At 50.9% G+C, this 17943-nt stretch overlaps 1 protein-coding gene across 5 annotated transcripts in view; it reads left to right on the forward strand.

Annotated features, from left to right (window-relative positions):
• SDK1 (sidekick cell adhesion molecule 1) overlaps positions 1 to 17943 on the forward strand; it is a 659503-nt gene that overhangs the window by 604610 nt on the left and 36950 nt on the right. For all 5 annotated transcript variants that reach the window (XM_058442285.1, XM_058442281.1, XM_058442284.1 and 2 more), the window contains 2 exons: positions 7915 to 8076; positions 9039 to 9164. In XM_058442285.1, coding sequence (XP_058298268.1) covers positions 7915 to 8076; positions 9039 to 9164 — 288 coding nt within the window. The remainder of the gene's footprint in view (positions 1 to 7914; positions 8077 to 9038; positions 9165 to 17943) is intronic.

Here is a 17943-nt window from a genome sequence, read left to right on the forward strand (position 1 = left end):
GAAACAGTAGAGAATTTTGGAGACACACATGGGTTCCATGAGCCTATGTTACAAATGCCTTTTCAAGGGTCATAACCAACGAGGACCATTCAAATGAGAAATGACTGTGAAAGCATCATAGTTCTGATTGACCTACGAGTCCTTCCTAATCAAAGACAGCTCAAGTTTTCCCATTCTTCCTCAAATAAGTGACTGGTTCTCCTCCCCAGCCTTCTGTGTTAATGCATTTGCAGAATCTTCCTGGAAACTCCGTGGTATGTGCCTCTGAGCTTCTCTCCTAGGCTGTTGCTCTGAGTCTTGTGAGAAAGTACTTCATGGGCCGGGCGCGGGGGCTCACGCCTGTAATCCCAGCACTTTGGGAAGCCGAGGTGGGTGGATCACCAGGTCAGGAGTTCAAGAGTAGCCTGGCCAAGATGGTGAAACCCCATCTCTACTAAAAATACCAAAAATTAGCTGGGCGTGGTAGGTGGCATGCACCTGTAATCCCAGCTACTCCAGAGGCTGAGGCAGAGAATTGCTTAATCCTGGGAGGCGGAGGTTGCAGTGAGCCGAGATCACGCCACTGCACTCCAACCTGGGCGACAGAGCGAGACTCTGTCTCAAAAAAAAAAAAAAAAGAAAGAAAGAAAGAAAAAGAAAACAAAAATTAGCTGGGCATGGTGGCGTGCACCTGTAGTCCCAGTTACTCAGGAGGCCGAGGCAGGAGTATGGCTTGAACCCGGGAGGTGGAGGCTGCAGTGAGCCCAGATTGCGCCACTGCACTCCAGCCTGGTGACAGAGTGAGATTCTGTCTCAAAAAAAAAAAAAAGTACTTCATTCCAGGCAAGGCCATTCCATGGGTCATTACCCAGTTGGAAGTGCCGCACAGGGGCCTCGATGTGTTGGGTCCTCTTCTCTCTGCACTTTCACTCCCCTAGAATTGCTTCTGGCTTCTACCAAACCTTCCCCTCAGCCCAGTCTCCCAGAAACAAGACCCTGCGCACCTTGTGTTTCCAGTGTTGGCGTTTCTTGTTCGTTTCATGACAGTTTTCGCATCACTGGGAAACTCAAAGCATTCGGAAGATTTTTAGACAATCCTTTCAGCACGTCCTGCTCACACGGGCGTTCTGTGTTCTCGCTATACACAGGCACCCCCCAGGTATAATCACAGTGATAAGTGATGTTTGTTGAGCTTGAATCGGGCACTGTGCTAAGCACTTAATATCCACTATCTCCAAATCCTCAGAACAGCTCTACACTGTGGCTGCAGCTTTGCTTCTCCTCCCGCAGACAGAGAGATTGGGCTCAGAGCCACGAAGACATTTGCCCAAGGCCTGCGTTTTGAAAATGATGAAGAGGATTGGGATTTGAACCCAGGTGTTCTGAGTCCAGAGCCAAGGCCTAAACTGCTCTATGATGGCCAGAAAGCATCTGGAGCCCTTGTGTTTCTGAAAGTAAATGTGAAGGTGAACTTCAGAGTTGGGGCTGGAGGAGGATTCACTAAAGCGTTTTATATTCTAGACAAATCACTGGCTGCACAGCCGAGTATGGGGCCTGTCTCGCCCCTGGATGACAACAGGTGGAGTCACTTTAGTCACAACGGTTTTTGCCTCTTTTCACAAATAACAAGACCGTCCGTCACCAGCCTTGTGTCTCTTTTGTCTGTTGCGAAGGGCTGGTTCCTTCAGCCTGGATTTTCCTGGCTTTGCAACCAAGGCAGTGTGCTCTGAGATGAGAGCGAGAGGGGAGCGGGCACTGTCTTTCTTCGCAGCTCCCTCCTTGGCTCTGCAAGCTGAGGGGCGGCCAGGAACTCAGCAGAAACAGCTTCATCAGGCCTCCCTGGGTGTCAGGAAGAACAAGCCATGCAGACGCCCCCCACGTGTGGGCTTGCTGGGGGCTTGGGCACGTTCCAGACTTCCGATTCCTGCACATCAGTCAAGCAGCGGATCCAGGTGGGGGCTGCCCAGTGGTGCTGGTGACATGAGGCGTCCAGCCCCTACCCAATGGCCTTATAGAGCTGCCCCTAGACATGACACCTGGCTCTGACTAAGCTATGGGGCCCCCGCCGGGGTCTTTCCCGCCACAACACCGTCAGGCTGCAGGCACCATCAGCCATGGTCCAGCTCCAGCCGGGATGAGCCTGAGTCTGGCTATAGGTTCCAGACCCCTTCTGGCTTCTCCCTCGGGCAGGACTCAGCAACCCTGCCCCCTCCCCTCCCCCCGGTGCCACTCTGGTGGACCTCATGGCTACCTGGGGAAGGCCCTCCTCACCACGAATGCCAGCAGAGCCTCGGGACCCTGGTGCTCGCCTGCCTCCCCTGATGGTATTGGCCAGAACCCTGGCTCACCGAGACACTAACCCCAGGCCTGTCCGATGAGCCACATCCCACAGCCACATACACCAAAAGAACGTGGATCAAGAGAGGATGGCAGCTCAGACTCACTGAGTCAGCTTATATCTCATCGGGGGGCCAAAGCAGTGGCATCTGATGAAGATCCCCAATTGGTGGGTGGTGAACGTGGAGGTGGCAGAGGCGGAGGGGCCCATCGCTCCTTTCTGAGTCCAGGCCTTGGGTGGAGTCACCCTACACCGACTCTGCACTGGGCCACGGGACTCACTTTAGCCAGCGGGACAATAGCTGTCATGAGGCAAGTGGATTCAAAAGCGTTTGCACGTGGGAGGCACCCTGGCCCTCCTGCTGCCCTTGGAACCCAGCCACCATGTGAACACACCTGGGCTGGCCTGTGGGGTGACAGCCACCCACGGCCCAGCATGGGAGAAGGGCCACCTGGGCCAGCCAACCCCCGGTGAGACTCACCGTGTGACCGCAGACATGCTGAGTCCAGTGCAGGCCAGCCTGGCCAAAGGACTGCTCTGCGGTACAGGAGCTGGTTTGGTGGTGGTGGTTTTGAGCCACTTGGTTTTGGAGTGGTTTGGTTCACAGCCATGCATGAGAGAGGTACAGCAGGTGAGGAGTCCATATTGATCATGGAGCACCTATTACTTGATGCATTCTTAGACAATAGTCAGAGTTGGGGTCCTGACTATCGGCTGGGCACTCCCACTCATCCACCTCGCTCCACTCCTTACTGTGGTCCTATGAGGTAAGCGCTGCCAAACTCAGAGCAGAGGGAGAAACTGAGGACTCCGCAGAGATCACATGCCCTGCCCAGCCTCACACAGGGAGCAAGCAGTGGGCTTCAGACCACTCCCATCCCCGTTCCTGCATTCTCTCTTCCTCCCAGCTGACTGCAGATTTCACAATTGGCCTTGGCAGGAATGTGGTTCAGGAAGCCCTCATCCTGGCGGCTGCTCTCTGCCTGCAGGCATTTCTGAGTGTCTCGGCCTGCTGGGGCTGGGGAAGGGAGGAGGTGAACTCTGCTGAATGTGGGAGGATGCCGGGATAGCCCGGAAAGGACCACAGTGCCACATGATGGAGTGTGGCCAAGAGCAGGGTGGTTGAACAGAAGGCAATGACTGGGAAAAAGCAAAGCAGCTTCTTGCGCCCTGTGGAGGTCACACCATCCAGCCCTCACTGCCCTGCACCTCCACACCCGGACCAGCCTCACCCCACGGCCGCTGCTCCTGCTCTCACCCGGAGGGGCTGCACTCCTGTCTGCTCCTCCCAGAGGCCCCCAGGAGACAGCTGTGCCTGCATGGGGGACTCTGAAAAATCCAGACCCTCACCCCTTCACTATTGCATCACGATTCCCAGTGGGGAGCCACAAAGGCGGTAACTGGGCCTCCACGTGACTTTCAGTATTTTGCTCATGGAGTCTGTGTGTGTCCCAGAGAAATGGTTACAAACGCAGTGAAACATCAGGCGTCCTTGATTTGGGCTGGAATTATATTCACTTGCTGTGGTCATGTGGTCATGGTGGTTCTCTTATAAAGACTGCCACGAAATGATCCATATGTTTATATTTGTGTGTGTGTGTGTGTGTGCGTGCGTGCGTGTGTGTGTGAATTGCTACCTACTTGAAGTATATTGTGAGGACAAAATATTTTAAAATGTAGTAAAGATAGTTACAAAGTAAACAGTGATCTCACCTGGTAGGGGCTCTGTAGGGTCTTCTGACCTCTTTCCACACCTCCTTACCCAGAATCAGGGCTGTGCCTGGGGTAGACATCTGCAAACTCCTGGCTGGGCATTGACCAGTCCGGCCAAGGGAAGTAGAGGGTACAGCATTTACCCAGTATGGGCAGCTCCTCTAGTCACTCCACTGGGCACACAGTCATGGCTCATCCTGTGTGCTGGGCAGAGCCCAGGGCCATCCCTGGCCATCCCCGTCACTCTAGGGAACACGCCTGGAACCCCTGGGGCATCACATTGTCCAGAGCACCAGGCCATCTGGTGCACCACCCCACCCAGAGCACCACACCACCTGGAGCACCAGGCCACCCGGAGCACCACCCCACCCGGAGCACCACACCACCTGGAGCATCACACCACCTGCAGCACCAGGCCACCTGGAGCACCACACCACCCGGAGCACCACACCACCCGGAGCACCACCCCACCCGGAGCACCACACCACCTGGAGCATCACACCACCTGCAGCACCAGGCCACCCAGAGCACCACACCACCTGGAGCACCACACCACCCGGAGCACCAGGCCACCTGAAGCACCACACCACCCGGAGCACTACACCACCTGGAGCACTACACCACCTGGAGCACTATACCACCTGGAGCACCATACCACCTGGAGCACCACACCACCTGGAGCACCACACCACCGGAGCACCAGGCCACCCGGAGCACCACCTCACCCGGAGCATCACCTCACCCGGAGCACCAGGCCACCCGGAGCACCGCACCACACCACCCGGAGCACCACGCCACCCGGAGCACCACGCCACCTGGAGCACCACCCCACCCGGAGCACCATGCCACCTGGAGCACCAGGCCACCCGGAGCACTACCCCACCCGGAGCACCAAGCCACCCGGAGCACCACCTCACCCGGAGCATCACCTCACCCGGAGCACCAGGCCACCCAGAGCACCGCACCACACCACCCGGAGCACCACGCCACCCGGAGCACCACGCCACCCAGAGCACCACCCCACCCAGAGCACCACCCCACCCGGAGCACCATGCCACCCGGAGCACCAGGCCACCCAGAGCACCAGGCCACCCAGAGCACCACCCCACCTGGAGCACCAAGCCACCTGGAGCACCAGGCCACCCGGAGCACCACCCCACCCGGAGCACCAGGCCACCCGGAGCACCAGGCCATCTGGAGCATCACACCACCCAGAGTGCCACACCACCTGGAGCACCAGGCCACTGGAATGCCGCACCACTTGGAGCACCAGGCCACCCTGAGCACCAGGCTACCTAGAGCACCAGGTCACCTGGAGCAGCATAACACCTAGAGTGCCAGGTCACCTAGAGCACTAGGCCACCAGAGTGCCAGGCCACCCAGAGCACCACACCACCCTGAGCGCCAGGCCACCTGGAGCACCAGGCCACTTGAGCATTCAGCCATGTGCTTGGGAATCCGATTTTATGGCAGAGCTAGTTTTATGTTTTTTAAAATGTTTTAAATGGCGATGGTTTATGGGATTGTACCCTGAGGCTTTGTAGTGCGGGGCATGGTTTAAAAATTGATTAAATACATAAAATTCTGACACCCCTGAGATGAGGAGAAGTCCAGGCTGGCTCTGCCTCCTGTTGGGATAGAATTTACAAAATCTGTACCTGGGTTTGTTTTTGCTCCAGGGAGAAGGAAGGCATTTTTAACAATGAAAAAAAAAAAAGTTGCTCTCTAAAATCACTTTACATTGGACAGGACCCAGTTTGTGTGTTGATGACAGTCACTGTGTGCACAAACTGCCATCCTTATCACCTCTCAGCAATGGAAGATCAGGGTCAGGCTCTGGGCACACATGCCCCATTCCTCTACAGGAAAACCCAGATTCGGGAGGTCACTCAAAAGTAGCCAAAATTGGCCCCGGGCACGGTGGCTCATGCCTGTAATCCCAGCACATTGGGAGGCTGAGGTGAGCGGATCACTTGAGGTCAGGAGTTCAAGACCAGCCTGGCCAACATGGTGAAACTAAAAATAACAAAAATTAGCCAAGCATGGTGGCATGCACCTGTAATCCCAGCTACTCATGAGGCTAAGGCAGGAGAATCGCTTGAACTCAGAAGGCGGAGGTTGCAGTGAGCTGGGATCGCACCACTGCACTCCAGCCTGGATGACAGAGAAAGACTCCATCTCAAAAAAAAAAAATAGCCAAAATTGCTCTGAAATTATTTGGAAGAAAATGATTTAGCTGAATACATGTTTGATAAAAGGCATAATATGAAAACATTGAACCAGCTAGAAGGTATGTTGGAGATTTTTAGGATAAGAGAAATTTGCTTTGATGGCTTTGAAAGATGGACCTGTTTTGTAGTAGGAAGGCACTTTGTTCTTTTCTGAAGTGGAGATGACTGGGGTATTCCAGGAGCTGACTAGCAGCGCACGACCCTCCCGTACCAAGGACAGCCGTTTCTCAGGGCTGACAGCAGGAGGGCAGAGCTGGGCAGGTGGACTCAGAACGGTGGGTGCCACTCACCAAGGGCAGCTCTTCTTAAGGATGCTTCTTGGAAAATGAGCTCTGCCAATCGGTCCATCCTGGAAGTACCACATCTTGATATCCTCCTCCAAGAGCTGCCTGGTGGAGATTAATCCATTGAAAGTTCTGAGAAGTCCAGCAGTTGAGAACTTATCTAACTTTTAATTTTTTTAAATGCATCATTTTCAAACTTGTTTAACCAAAGAACTTGATTTTTCCTTCTGGAAAATGCTGCATATGTGTAATTTTCAGTATTTATCGTCTCTCTCCCCCAAAATGTGAAATCTCCATTTTCTATTTCTAGGTAATACAACCAGCAAGACTTTTGCATGATCACTTGTTTATAACATCCCATAGGTTTGAGGACGTTTGTCTCTATGTTGCCATCATCCTCTAAATCGAGGCATCAATACTTGTAGTGAAATTAATTAATTTTTTAAATCCTGGCTTCAGAGTCCACAGATGAAGTTCTCATGACTCATTTGAGGCCCGGAGGCCACAAGTTGGCCAACCCAGGCAGGCTGTAGCCTCCTCGTGGGGTCTAACTAGATGGAGTATCTTCCTACGTCTTGTATACGCACCCTGTATTAATCTGTTCTCACACTGCTAATAAAGACATACTTGAGACTGGGTAATTTATAAAGGAAAGAGGTTTAATGGACTCACAGTTCCACATGGCTGGGGAGGTCTCACAATCATAGTGGAAGGCAAAGAAGAAGCAAAGTCACGTCTTACATGGTGGCAGGCAAGACAGCGTGTGTGGGGAACCTCCCATTTATAAAACCATCAGATCTCATGAGACTTATTCACTACCAGGAGAACAGAATGGTAGAAACAGCCCTCGTGATTCAATTATCTCCCCCAGGCCCCACCTTGACATGTGGGGATTATTACAATTCAGGGTGAGATTTGGGTGGGGACACAGCCAAACCCTATCACTCCCTTCCCTCGTGACTATGTCAGGAAGCTTGCAGTCACCATACAAGTGACACCGGACTTTGCACAGCTCAGGGCCAAGTGGGAAGGGATGTTCCCCGGAGTGTCCAACCTGGAGACTGGCAGGACCGCCCCGCTCCCCCCGCCGGCTCCTCCCCCCACCCTTCCCCCCCCCATATCATTCCTGAGATGGCAGCCTCCCCCTTTTGTGTTGTAAGCCACAGTTGTTTTTTGTCAGCACCCACTTATCAAGCTTAAGCTCTAATTACACTTATCTGTGCTGACACGTAAACTCCTCCTAATTGTAAGAAATACTTCCTTAGCAAACTGCAGGGACCGCTTTCCTTGTTATCACAACAGAACAGACGGTGGACAGTTGCTTCTCCAGGCTGAACCCCTTTCTTTCCTTTGCTTCTGGCGGCTGCAGGGGTGAGCAAGGTGGTGACCGTGGAAGTGAGAGGGAACTGGCAGCGCTGGCTGAAGGTGCGGGACCTCACCAAGGGAGTGACATATTTCTTCCGTGTCCAAGCGCGGACCATCACCTACGGGCCCGAGCTCCAAGCCAATATCACAGCAGGGCCAGCCGAGGGTAAGTGGAACTCCAGGGGCAGACAATGTCAATTGCAACTTTAGCCTCCCGCCTCCTGCTTCACTGAGCTGAGATCCGTCTACATGCTCAGCAAGGCGATGTTGGTGGCCGAGAGCTGGCATCAACTCGGGGATGTCTGGGCAACATGGATGTCTTCAAAAGCATGTGTCAACATGGACTTTGCAGGTGGACTTGTTACATCCATGAGCACATTCTTAAATATAAAGCATGTAAAGTTTTAGTTGTTTTTTTTGGGGGGGGGAGAAATCTTAAGAGGAAAATAATTGAATTTGGCATTTGAAATAAATCAGAAAATTTTAAAGTTGTCCAGGTCATGGGGAAGAAGCATGTAAGTTCCCACTTATCCAACTGTTCTGCCCTTTGTTTAAAGACAGGAAGGCATGGGCTGCAGAACCGGCATTCAGGGAGTGCTGCTTAGTCCCGGGCACAGTGCAGGGTGCCCTGTGCGTGCCAGCTCTTTCAGGCCCTCTTCAGGTTTTGTTGTTGTTGTTTTTTTTTTTGAGACAGGGTCTGTCACCCAAGCTGGAGTGCAGCGGCACAATCATAGCTCACTGCAGCCTCCACCTCCCCGGTCTCAAGCGATCCCCCCACCTCACCCTCCTGAGTAGCTGGGCTACAGGTGTAAGCCACCACACCTGACTACTTTTTTTGTATTTTGTAGAGACAAGTTTTTGCAATGTTGCCCAGGCTGGTCTCAAACTCCTGGGCTCAAGCGATCCACCTATCTCAGCCTCCCAAAGTGGCTTACAGGCATGTGCCACCACGCCTGGCCTTGCCTCCCTGTTTTTAAGATTGAAAAACCATGGCTGTGTGAGGTTAAGTTACCTGCCCAGACACTCTGCAGCCTCAACCGGTCTGACCCCCACTGTGAAATCTCACGGGGTGGGATGTGAGCCCCCCAGGGCTGATGCCTCACCTCTCTTTTCTTCTTTATCCCGCAGGATCCCCGGGCTCGCCTAGAGATGTCCTGGTCACCAAGTCCGCCTCTGAACTGACGCTGCAGTGGACTGAGGGACACTCTGGCGACACACCCACCACGGGCTACGTGATCGAGGCCCGGCCCTCAGGTAGGGTGGCGGGCCCCACAAACGGGGTCTCAGCCCAGCTGACGGAGATGCTTCTAAGACTGTGTCAGGGGCTTCCATCACTCTCTCTTTCAGCATTTTCCCCCAACAAAGCTGAGATCAAGAGGGTGGTTTTGGTGAAAGAAGATGTTCAGGGCTCACTCAGCTCCTCCCAGCCTTCATTGTCACAACTGTGCCATTCACCTTAAGGGCATACGCTTTGGGATGTTTTAGCCCCAGGACACTTACTTAGGATGATAATGGTTATTCCTAGAAACAGGTGAATGAGAACTTAGGGACACTAAAAGGCATTTTCGAATTCATCCATGAATGTTTTCAGGGACTCATGTCAGGGTTCTAAACGTTTGCAGCTGAGATGGAAAGCATTGGGCTTGTTTCTGATAATACGAAGATTTTTATTAATAGTGAAACTGACACATCGTTTGCTTCATTTTTTAGGCTTCCGAAAATGAGGTCTAAGATCCATTTCCAGCCCTATTCACCGAAATAATTTTTTTCACCCTTCCTTCCATTTGCCTTTAATAACTAAGAATGGGCATTTTTGGGAAATGAGTTTCTGATCGGGTGCGTCGGATATGACTGCTTGGAGCTAGAGGGTATCACCTAAGACAGAAAGGACGGAACAGCTCCAATATGACCTTCAGATGGTTGCACAGTTAATCGTGAACATCTGAGCATGAAAATATGTGATATGTCAGGGACGCTATTCAGGAAGCAAACCATCAAACCCCGCCTGCCAGATTGACCACGGTGCTAGGAACTGCTTTAGTCTAATACTTAAACAGGCTATTAGACCAAGAGGAAAGACCCCAAAGCTACATCTGTCACTGTGTCAGGACACTTGTTCCCTCCTCCCCCACTAAATTGCTTTTGAAAGATTATTAGTTACAAGTGCCTTCTAGAAACTTTTTTATTTTATTTTATTTTATTTTATTATTATTGTTTTTTGAGACGGAGTCTGTCTCTGTCACCCAGGCTGGAGTGCAGTGGTGCAATCTCAGCTCCCTGCAACCTCTGCCTCCTGGGTTCAAGCAATTCTCCTGCCTCAGCCTCCCGAGTAGCTGGGATTACAGGTACCCGCCATCATGCCTGGCTAATTTTTATATTTTTAGTAGAGAGGGGGTTTCACCATGTTGGCCAGGCTGGTCTCAAACTCCTGACCTCAAGTGATCTACCCTCCTCGGCCTCCCGAAGTGATGGGATTACAGGCCTGAGACACCGCACCCAGCCGCCTTCTAGAAACTTCTAAGGAGAAACCTAGTGCGTAAGCGTGAAAAAGCCAAAGGCAACATAAACATTTCTTTGGCTCAATAACTCAGAAATCCAGACATGCTCGCCTGGGGGACCCTGAGAGTATCTTTTGAGCAGGGCAACTGTCCTGTTGTGGAAACAGAGGGTCCTGAGTTGGTAAAGGATGTGAGTTTGGCAGGGGCCTCCTATGGTCACTGCCTGTGAAAGCCCATGGCCCCTCACACAGCCAGCTGGCCCTTTGCTAACGACTTTGATTCAAGAGCACTTTTGGAGATTGACAGGAGCTGAGACGTGTGGGTTCTGGGGCCAAACTGAGGCTTTGTGGAGGCCAAGGGGGAGGGAGCCAGTGGCAGGGAGCACCCCAGACTTAAGAAACCACTTCAGACACTTTCCTTCCCATATCCAGGGAGAGCACCGATTTCTTCCTCAATTCTTCCAGCCTCGGTGACAGAGCAAGACTCCGTCTCAAAAAAAAAAAAGTTTCTAGAAGGCACTTGTAACTAATAATCTTTCAAAAGCAGTTTGGTGGGGGAGGAGGGAAAGAGTGTCCTGACACAGTGACAGATGTAACAAATAGGATCCAGGCGTTCACAAATGGAATTCAGAAGATCCGTAAGCCTGGATGGGGAAAATACACATTTTATTTTCACTGACCTCTAACTGGAATTTGGCATTTCCGTTAATTATGGATGCAGGCCCATTCGTTATCCAGGGCTGCTGTAGCAAAGTCCCACAAACTAGGCAGCCTCCACAACAGACATGGGTTATCTCACAGTTCTGGAGGGTGGAAGCCCACAGTCTAGGTGGCAGCAGGGTGGGCTCCTCCTGAGGCTGTGAGGGAGGATCTGTTTCCTGTAACTTCTTCCCCAGCTTCTGCTGGTTACAAGCCATCCTGGGTGATCTGGGGCTGACAGGTGCTTCACGCATCTCTGCCTTCATCTTCCCATGGTGATCTCCCTGTATGTGTATCTGCATCTCAGTTTTATCTTTTATGAAGATGCCAGTCATACTAGACTAGGGACACACCCTACTCCAGCAGGACTTCATCCTAACTAATTACATCCGCAATTACCCTATTCCCAAATAAGCTCATTGGGAGGTATTGGGGATTAGGACTTCAAGATATGAATTTGCAGTGGGGGGCAGGGACATAATTCAATGCATAATAGTAGCTAAGAAACCACATAACTCATAGAAGGACCTGTGACACTTCCAGCAATACTTTCGTATGACTTCCCAGCCATTGCAGATATTTCACGATGCTGTTTAGATGTGTCCTTACATTGAAATCACAGTCATTTGTAGACTCTCTGCTGGGCCTTGTTGGCTAATGAGTCTATGAAGCGTAGACTTTTGAGTTGCGCTGGGATAAGGGTGGCCGCAGGTCACCTAAACCCAGCTCTTCATGTGTCTTCCAAGGAACCACGTCGCTAAACAAGTTAGTGCAAAGAAAACCACCCATAATCCATGCCTCCAGCATTACCTGGAGACACGGGTTCCCAGGAACCTGCAGGTGCCTCTAGGTGATTGTAGGCATTACCAGTTGTATGACTCCGTTCTCACTTGCCATAAAGAAATGTCTGAGCCTGAGTGATTTATAAAGAAAAAAAGTTTAGTTGGCTCACGGTTCTGCAGGCTCTACAGGAAGCATGGTGGCTTTTCTTCTGGGCCGTACAGGAAGCATGGTGGCTTTGCTTCTGGGGAGGCCCCAGGAAGCTTCCAATCATGGCAGAAAGCCAACAGGGAGCCGGCACGCCACATGGCTGGGGCAGGAGGAAGAGAGTGAGTAGGGGGGTGCCACACACTTTTAAACAACCAGGTCTTATGAGAACTCACTCCCTATTGTGAGAACAGCACCAAAGGGGTGGTCCTAAAACCATTCATGAGAAACCCACCCCCGTGATCCAAGCACTTCCCACCAGGCCCCTCCCTCAACACCAGGGATGACAATTCCACATGAGATTTGGGTGGGGACACAGAGCCAAACCATATCACCAGTAGAATTGGTTTCCTTTTCAATTTTACTTTATGTATCTACAACCATTCTGAGAAAGTGTCCTTGAGCCAACAGATCGCCACAGGGACCCATGGTGCCGAGAGCAGATTAAGACGCCTGTAATCCCAGCACTTTGGGAGGCCGAGGTGGGCAGATCACTTGAGGTCAGGAGTTCAAGACCAGTCTGACCAACATGGTGAAACCCAGACTCTACTACAAATAGAAAAAAATTAGCCAGGTGTGGTGGCACGCACCTATGGACCCAGCTACTCAGGAAGCTGAGGCAGGAGAATTGCTTAAACCCAGAAGGCAGAGGTTGCAGTGAGCTGAGATGGCACCACTGCACTCCAGCCTGGGCCACAGAGTGAGACTCTGTCTCAAAAACAAAAGACACCCGCACCAGAAAACCACAGAAGGGCCTGGCTACGAAACTTCCTCCTCCCTGAACGCCTGCCCCGCCGACTACAGATTAAGGATCCCAGTGGACGGGTGGCTGTCACAGGGTCACAGAAGGAGGCCTTCTGGATCTCGACCGCATCCCTGCCCATGTCCCCGTTGTGAGACTGCAGCACAGTTTTGCAGGATGTTACCACTGGGGGACATTGGGTAAAGGATGCACAGACTTGCCCTCCGTTGTTTCTTACAACCTCTTGGGACTCTTCAGCTACCTCAAAATGCTATGTTCAGCGTAAAGTAATCATTTAAAAAGCCACGGTGTCCGTCCTCCCCAGCCTGCTCAGACAAGCACACCAATGTGTCTTTGAGCACTCTTGTGTGGGAGAGCAGCCTGTGGGATGGGGCGGCACCAGCCAGACGCAGGTGCCTGGGCTCAGCCTCTTAACGCTATGAACACATCTTGGCATTTTCCAGGCAGCGATAAGGCGCTGGTTCTCAGGCTTGCTGAAGGAGCCCTTGACTTTCTCCTCAGGTTCTCATATGCTGCTCCGCCTGCTGCACGAAGGGAACAGGACGCCTGTTGGTTACTGGTGCAGCCCAGGGAGCCTGGCAGGAAGTGCGGATTAGAAGTAATTGGCGCGTCGGTGAGGGCTTCACACTGGGCCCACGCCTCAGAGGGGCTTGCCTAACATGGAGAAGCTTCTGAAGTCACCTGAGTCTGAGCTCAGCAGGGTTGGGGCCAGAGTGTGGAAACCGACCCACAGGGGACCAAGACATGACAACAGACTTACCAAGAAGACGCCGGCTTTTTCGGCAAGGGCTGAAGATCCTGCACTTACTTCTGCTTGGCTGCTCAACATTCGAAAGCAGGTCACCAACGATCTCCCCTTTCGGATCATGAAGGGAACCCAAGCGGGCCGCGGGACCCATGTTCTTTCATGGGAAGTTGAGAAAGACACCCCCTCCCTTCTGTGACTAAGGCCAGCAGCAGCTCAGGCAAATGAAACACTTTATGGATTGTCAATATTTAAACACCTTGCCGGTACCTGAGGGCTTTGGATCTCAGCTGTCATCCATTACAGGCCTCATTACACAAAACATTAAATGCTGTATCATCTCATTTTCCCACCAAAGCTCCCTGGCAAGACGTTCTCCAGGCGGGGTGTGGTTTGCTCCAGGTGCAATGAATGGGCCCCGTTTTGTATCATGAGGGGCCACACAGGGGCCCTCACCGCTGAATATCTGGGAGACGGGCACTCGGTGCCAGGCAGCCCCTCTGTCCCAGGTGGTCGGCTCGGCCTGATGTCTCTGTATCCAGCTGAGTCTCTACCTTGCCCCTGGGAGACAAGACACTCATCAGCTTTGTTGCTTTGGAGAGGGCAGCCAGCGGGCCTGAGCAGCCTGGGCAGATGGCAGTGGAGCGTCCTGCCCTCCCATCCCCATCCTTCCCTCCACCCCTGCACATTCTACTGCATAGCCCCTGTTGCTGTGGCCATGTGGAAACACAGAAATGAACAGCAGCTAATGAAATTAGCACCAGACTAGAGCACAGATCTCCTCTTATTCCTGGAGAGGGCACTCCATGAGTGTGAGCCCAAGGACACCGCCACCAGCTTCCACCAGCACAGCCTGGCCCACACGTTCCTTTCTCTGGCTGTGCGTAAGTTTCCTCCAAATCCGTGTTGCAAAACTCCCTGGAAGGCACTGGAAACTATGCACTGGGCATATGCAGATGATTTATTTACACAGATTATTCTAAGGCATTTTACTGGGTAGATCATGAAGCCTAATTTACATATTTACACAATAGACTGGAATGACACTAAAGGAACTATAAATATATTTTCCTCTCCAAAGCAGCCATGAAATACATATTTAGAAAGTACCCAATGCAGGCAGATATTGTATTGGTTTTTTTTTCTTTTTTCTTAAATAATGTGTGTAGCCCAGAGACGAGGGCTGGTGGCTGGAGAACAGGTCCCGTGCCTGACGGGGACACCCCCCAGCCAGAGGCCTGGACCACTGTCCACTGGTAGTCCCCTGGGGGCTTCCCAGTTCCCTCCCCATTGATTTTGTTCAATTTCAGTCTTTGGCAACGGGAGTTTTCAAGTGAATAAGGAAGAAAATCAGTATTTCTCTGAAGGTTTGATATCCATAGAAGTTCCAAGTCAGCAGGTTCAGCAAGAGGGGCTGCTGCCATGGCTCTGATGGTGCCCGGTCCCCTCATGTGCTGCTTGTCTTTCTCATAAGCGCGTTTCTGACAGCTTGTCAGCCTGGCTTCCCACTCCTTCCTGGGGTCAGCCTGCAACACAGGCTGTCTTTCTTCCTCATCTTAACATGCAATGCATTTTGCCTCCTACCTAGAATGAGGATCTGACGGAAGGTAACTGTCTTTTTTTAAAATCAGATGTATTTAGCCTCGCGTTTAGGCCCCACCTGCTTCAGTAAAATTTCTAACCTGGATTGACCATTTATACAAAGAGAAATGGCAGTATTTAAGAAATAAACAAGTGACAGGCTTGCATTTGCTCTGAGCTGCAGGCTGACAGTCAAGTGGTTGGTTGTGTGAGTGCGTGGAACCAGAAATCTCAGGCAGTGAATGACAGTTTCATTCAGCATGGAGACCCTGTTTAATTGTCCATGAAATCAAACTTTTGTATTGGCATGACGTCAGCCCTAATACCTGCAGCACACAGCTCCGTTCTGGGCATTGGAGGGATAAATTGAGTGCAGACCCTTGGACGTGCTGCACTGGGCTCCAGCTCAATTCAGAAAAGAGGTGATCATGTTTCTGGGTGTATTAGGACATTGTCTGGGAACAGATGTGCCTCCTACCGCTTGGGCGGGGGGAGATGCTGGCACCAGAAGCTAACAGCTGACTCATTCTGTCAACTGGAGACAAGCATGGATGGATAGCAGAACCTATTTATACAGAAAAGATTTCTTTTTTCAAGGATCTTCAATATTAGCCACTTACTTCCCTTGTTTAAGTGGACAAATCACACCGTAAAAAATGAAGATACATAGTTTATATTCTTTAAAGAAAAGTCACCTCAATGGGAAGCTGAACTGGCTCTTGCTTTTTCCCACTCAGCCTTCCTTCTGAGGTGGACAGGATTGGAGGTTGTGGTGACAGCGTGGCTTCTTTAGGAATATTTTGCAAAGTCCCTTTCTCAGTGGCTTCCCGCTTTCTTAATGGTATTTCTCCAGTGATGTTTCAGTAACAAGAGTCCAGGAAGGTGCTCTTTCGGGCAGCCAGGAAGGAAGGACCAAGCACGATAGATAGGTGTGATTTGCAGTCACGCCACTGTGCGGGCACCTCCTCCTTCCACAGACATGAAGTGGCAGGTCCAGCCCAGAGGTGGATATTACCCACAGGAAGTTCAAAGCCTGGGCCTCAGCAGGGGACTTGATGCCTGCATCAGTCATTTTGGGGGATCAGTGATCTGGGGATGTGGCTTTTTAGGGGTCATGACTGTCTTCTTCCAGCTGGGCATTGCTTTTCTTTTTTCTTTTTGAAACAGAGTCTTGCTCTGTTGCCCAGGCTGGAGTGCAGTGGTGCAATCTCAGCTCACTGCAACCTCCACCTCCCAGGATAAAGCGATTCTCCTGCCTCAGCCTCCTGAGTAGCTGGGATTACAGGAGCATGCCACCATACCCAGTTAATTTTTGTATTTTTAGTAGAGACGGGGTTTCACCATGTTGATCAGGCTGGTCTTGAACTCCTGACCTCATGATCTGTCTACCTCAGTCTCCCAAAGTGCTGGGATTACAGGTGGGAGCCACTGCGCCCAGCCCTTGCTTTTCCTATGATGGTAACACAGCTCGTTCAGTGGGGAAGAGAAACCAGGCTGGCTCTCCAGACATCCCAGCGGGCTGAGCCTAGCCTGGGTGATTGACAAGCAGCTGACTGTGTGCCCAGAATTGCCTTTAAAAAGGATGAGGCCCTCCTATCCTCTCAAATGTTGACTGAGATGGAAATCCAGGCACTGGGGACTGTCCAGAGCATGGAAAAATCGGTTGCACAAATCTCATTTTTGCTAATAGTTCTGTAATGTTATTTTCCTCCTAATTTGTAGAGATACTTTTCTCCATCATTGATTTATTGAGATATTTAACAGCATAATACAAATGAGAAAAACAATCCACAGTTGAGAAACAGAGTGGACACCTTACCAGCTGCCAGATTTTTTTCTTACCCACTCGTGATCATGGTGTAAATATTAGTACGAGATAAGTAGCCCAGTGAATTATAGCTAGAGTAGAAAATATGCTAATTTGGAAAAGGCAGAATTAAGCAGAATAAAAATGGGAACATTTTCTTCGGTTAATTCAGAAGGAAATTCTCTCGGTATGACATTCCCCCTCGCCCAACATTTTTGAGTGTAAATGGATTGCTAAATAAATCGTTCTGTGTTAAGATTCTGTATCAATATTTTAAAATGTTATTATGAAAAATGCACACAATTCCTGGAGCTATGACAGAGCGCTTAAAATAAAATGTGGCCTTTAGGTGATGGTACAGGAAGAGAGAATCATTTTTTTTTTCCTCAGGAGCAGGAAGGCATTACAGAAACATTTGAATGCAAAAGACATTCAGAGAATCCACTCCAGAAGTGTTCAGACCTTCTCAGAACGGTCTGAAGAAATCCTTCAGTTTCTTAGTCCCTTAATTTCAATGGCTTTAAGCAACACCCAGTTTATAAGAGTCTGTATTTGGTCTTTAGTGTCTATTACAACATAAAATTGTCTATCTTTTTAGAGGAAAAATACAATTCATTCAATATTTAAAGCCCTTAAAATAGTGACTTGCTCACAGTAAGCAGTAAATAAAATAGTAGTGGTTATTATTTATTGAAAGCCTGCTGTACTAGTCCCTGAAAAAGGCCATGGGATACAAAGAGGAATGCGGGGGTTGGGGGTGGGATGGATGGGTGGATGGGTGGAAGGAAGAATGGATGGATAATGGACGGATGGATGGATGGAAGGAAGGAAGGACCCAGAAGGAAGGAAGGAAGGGTGGGTGGGCGGGCAGACGGATGGGTAGGTGGATGAGTGGGTGGTTGGTGGGTGAGTGGATGCACAGATGAATGGAAGGAAGGAAGGAAGGAAGGAAGG

This window comes from Hylobates moloch, unplaced genomic scaffold, assembly GCF_009828535.3.
Source record: "Hylobates moloch isolate HMO894 unplaced genomic scaffold, HMol_V3 SCAFFOLD_1, whole genome shotgun sequence".
In the NCBI taxonomy this organism is placed as follows: Eukaryota; Metazoa; Chordata; class Mammalia; order Primates; family Hylobatidae; genus Hylobates; species Hylobates moloch.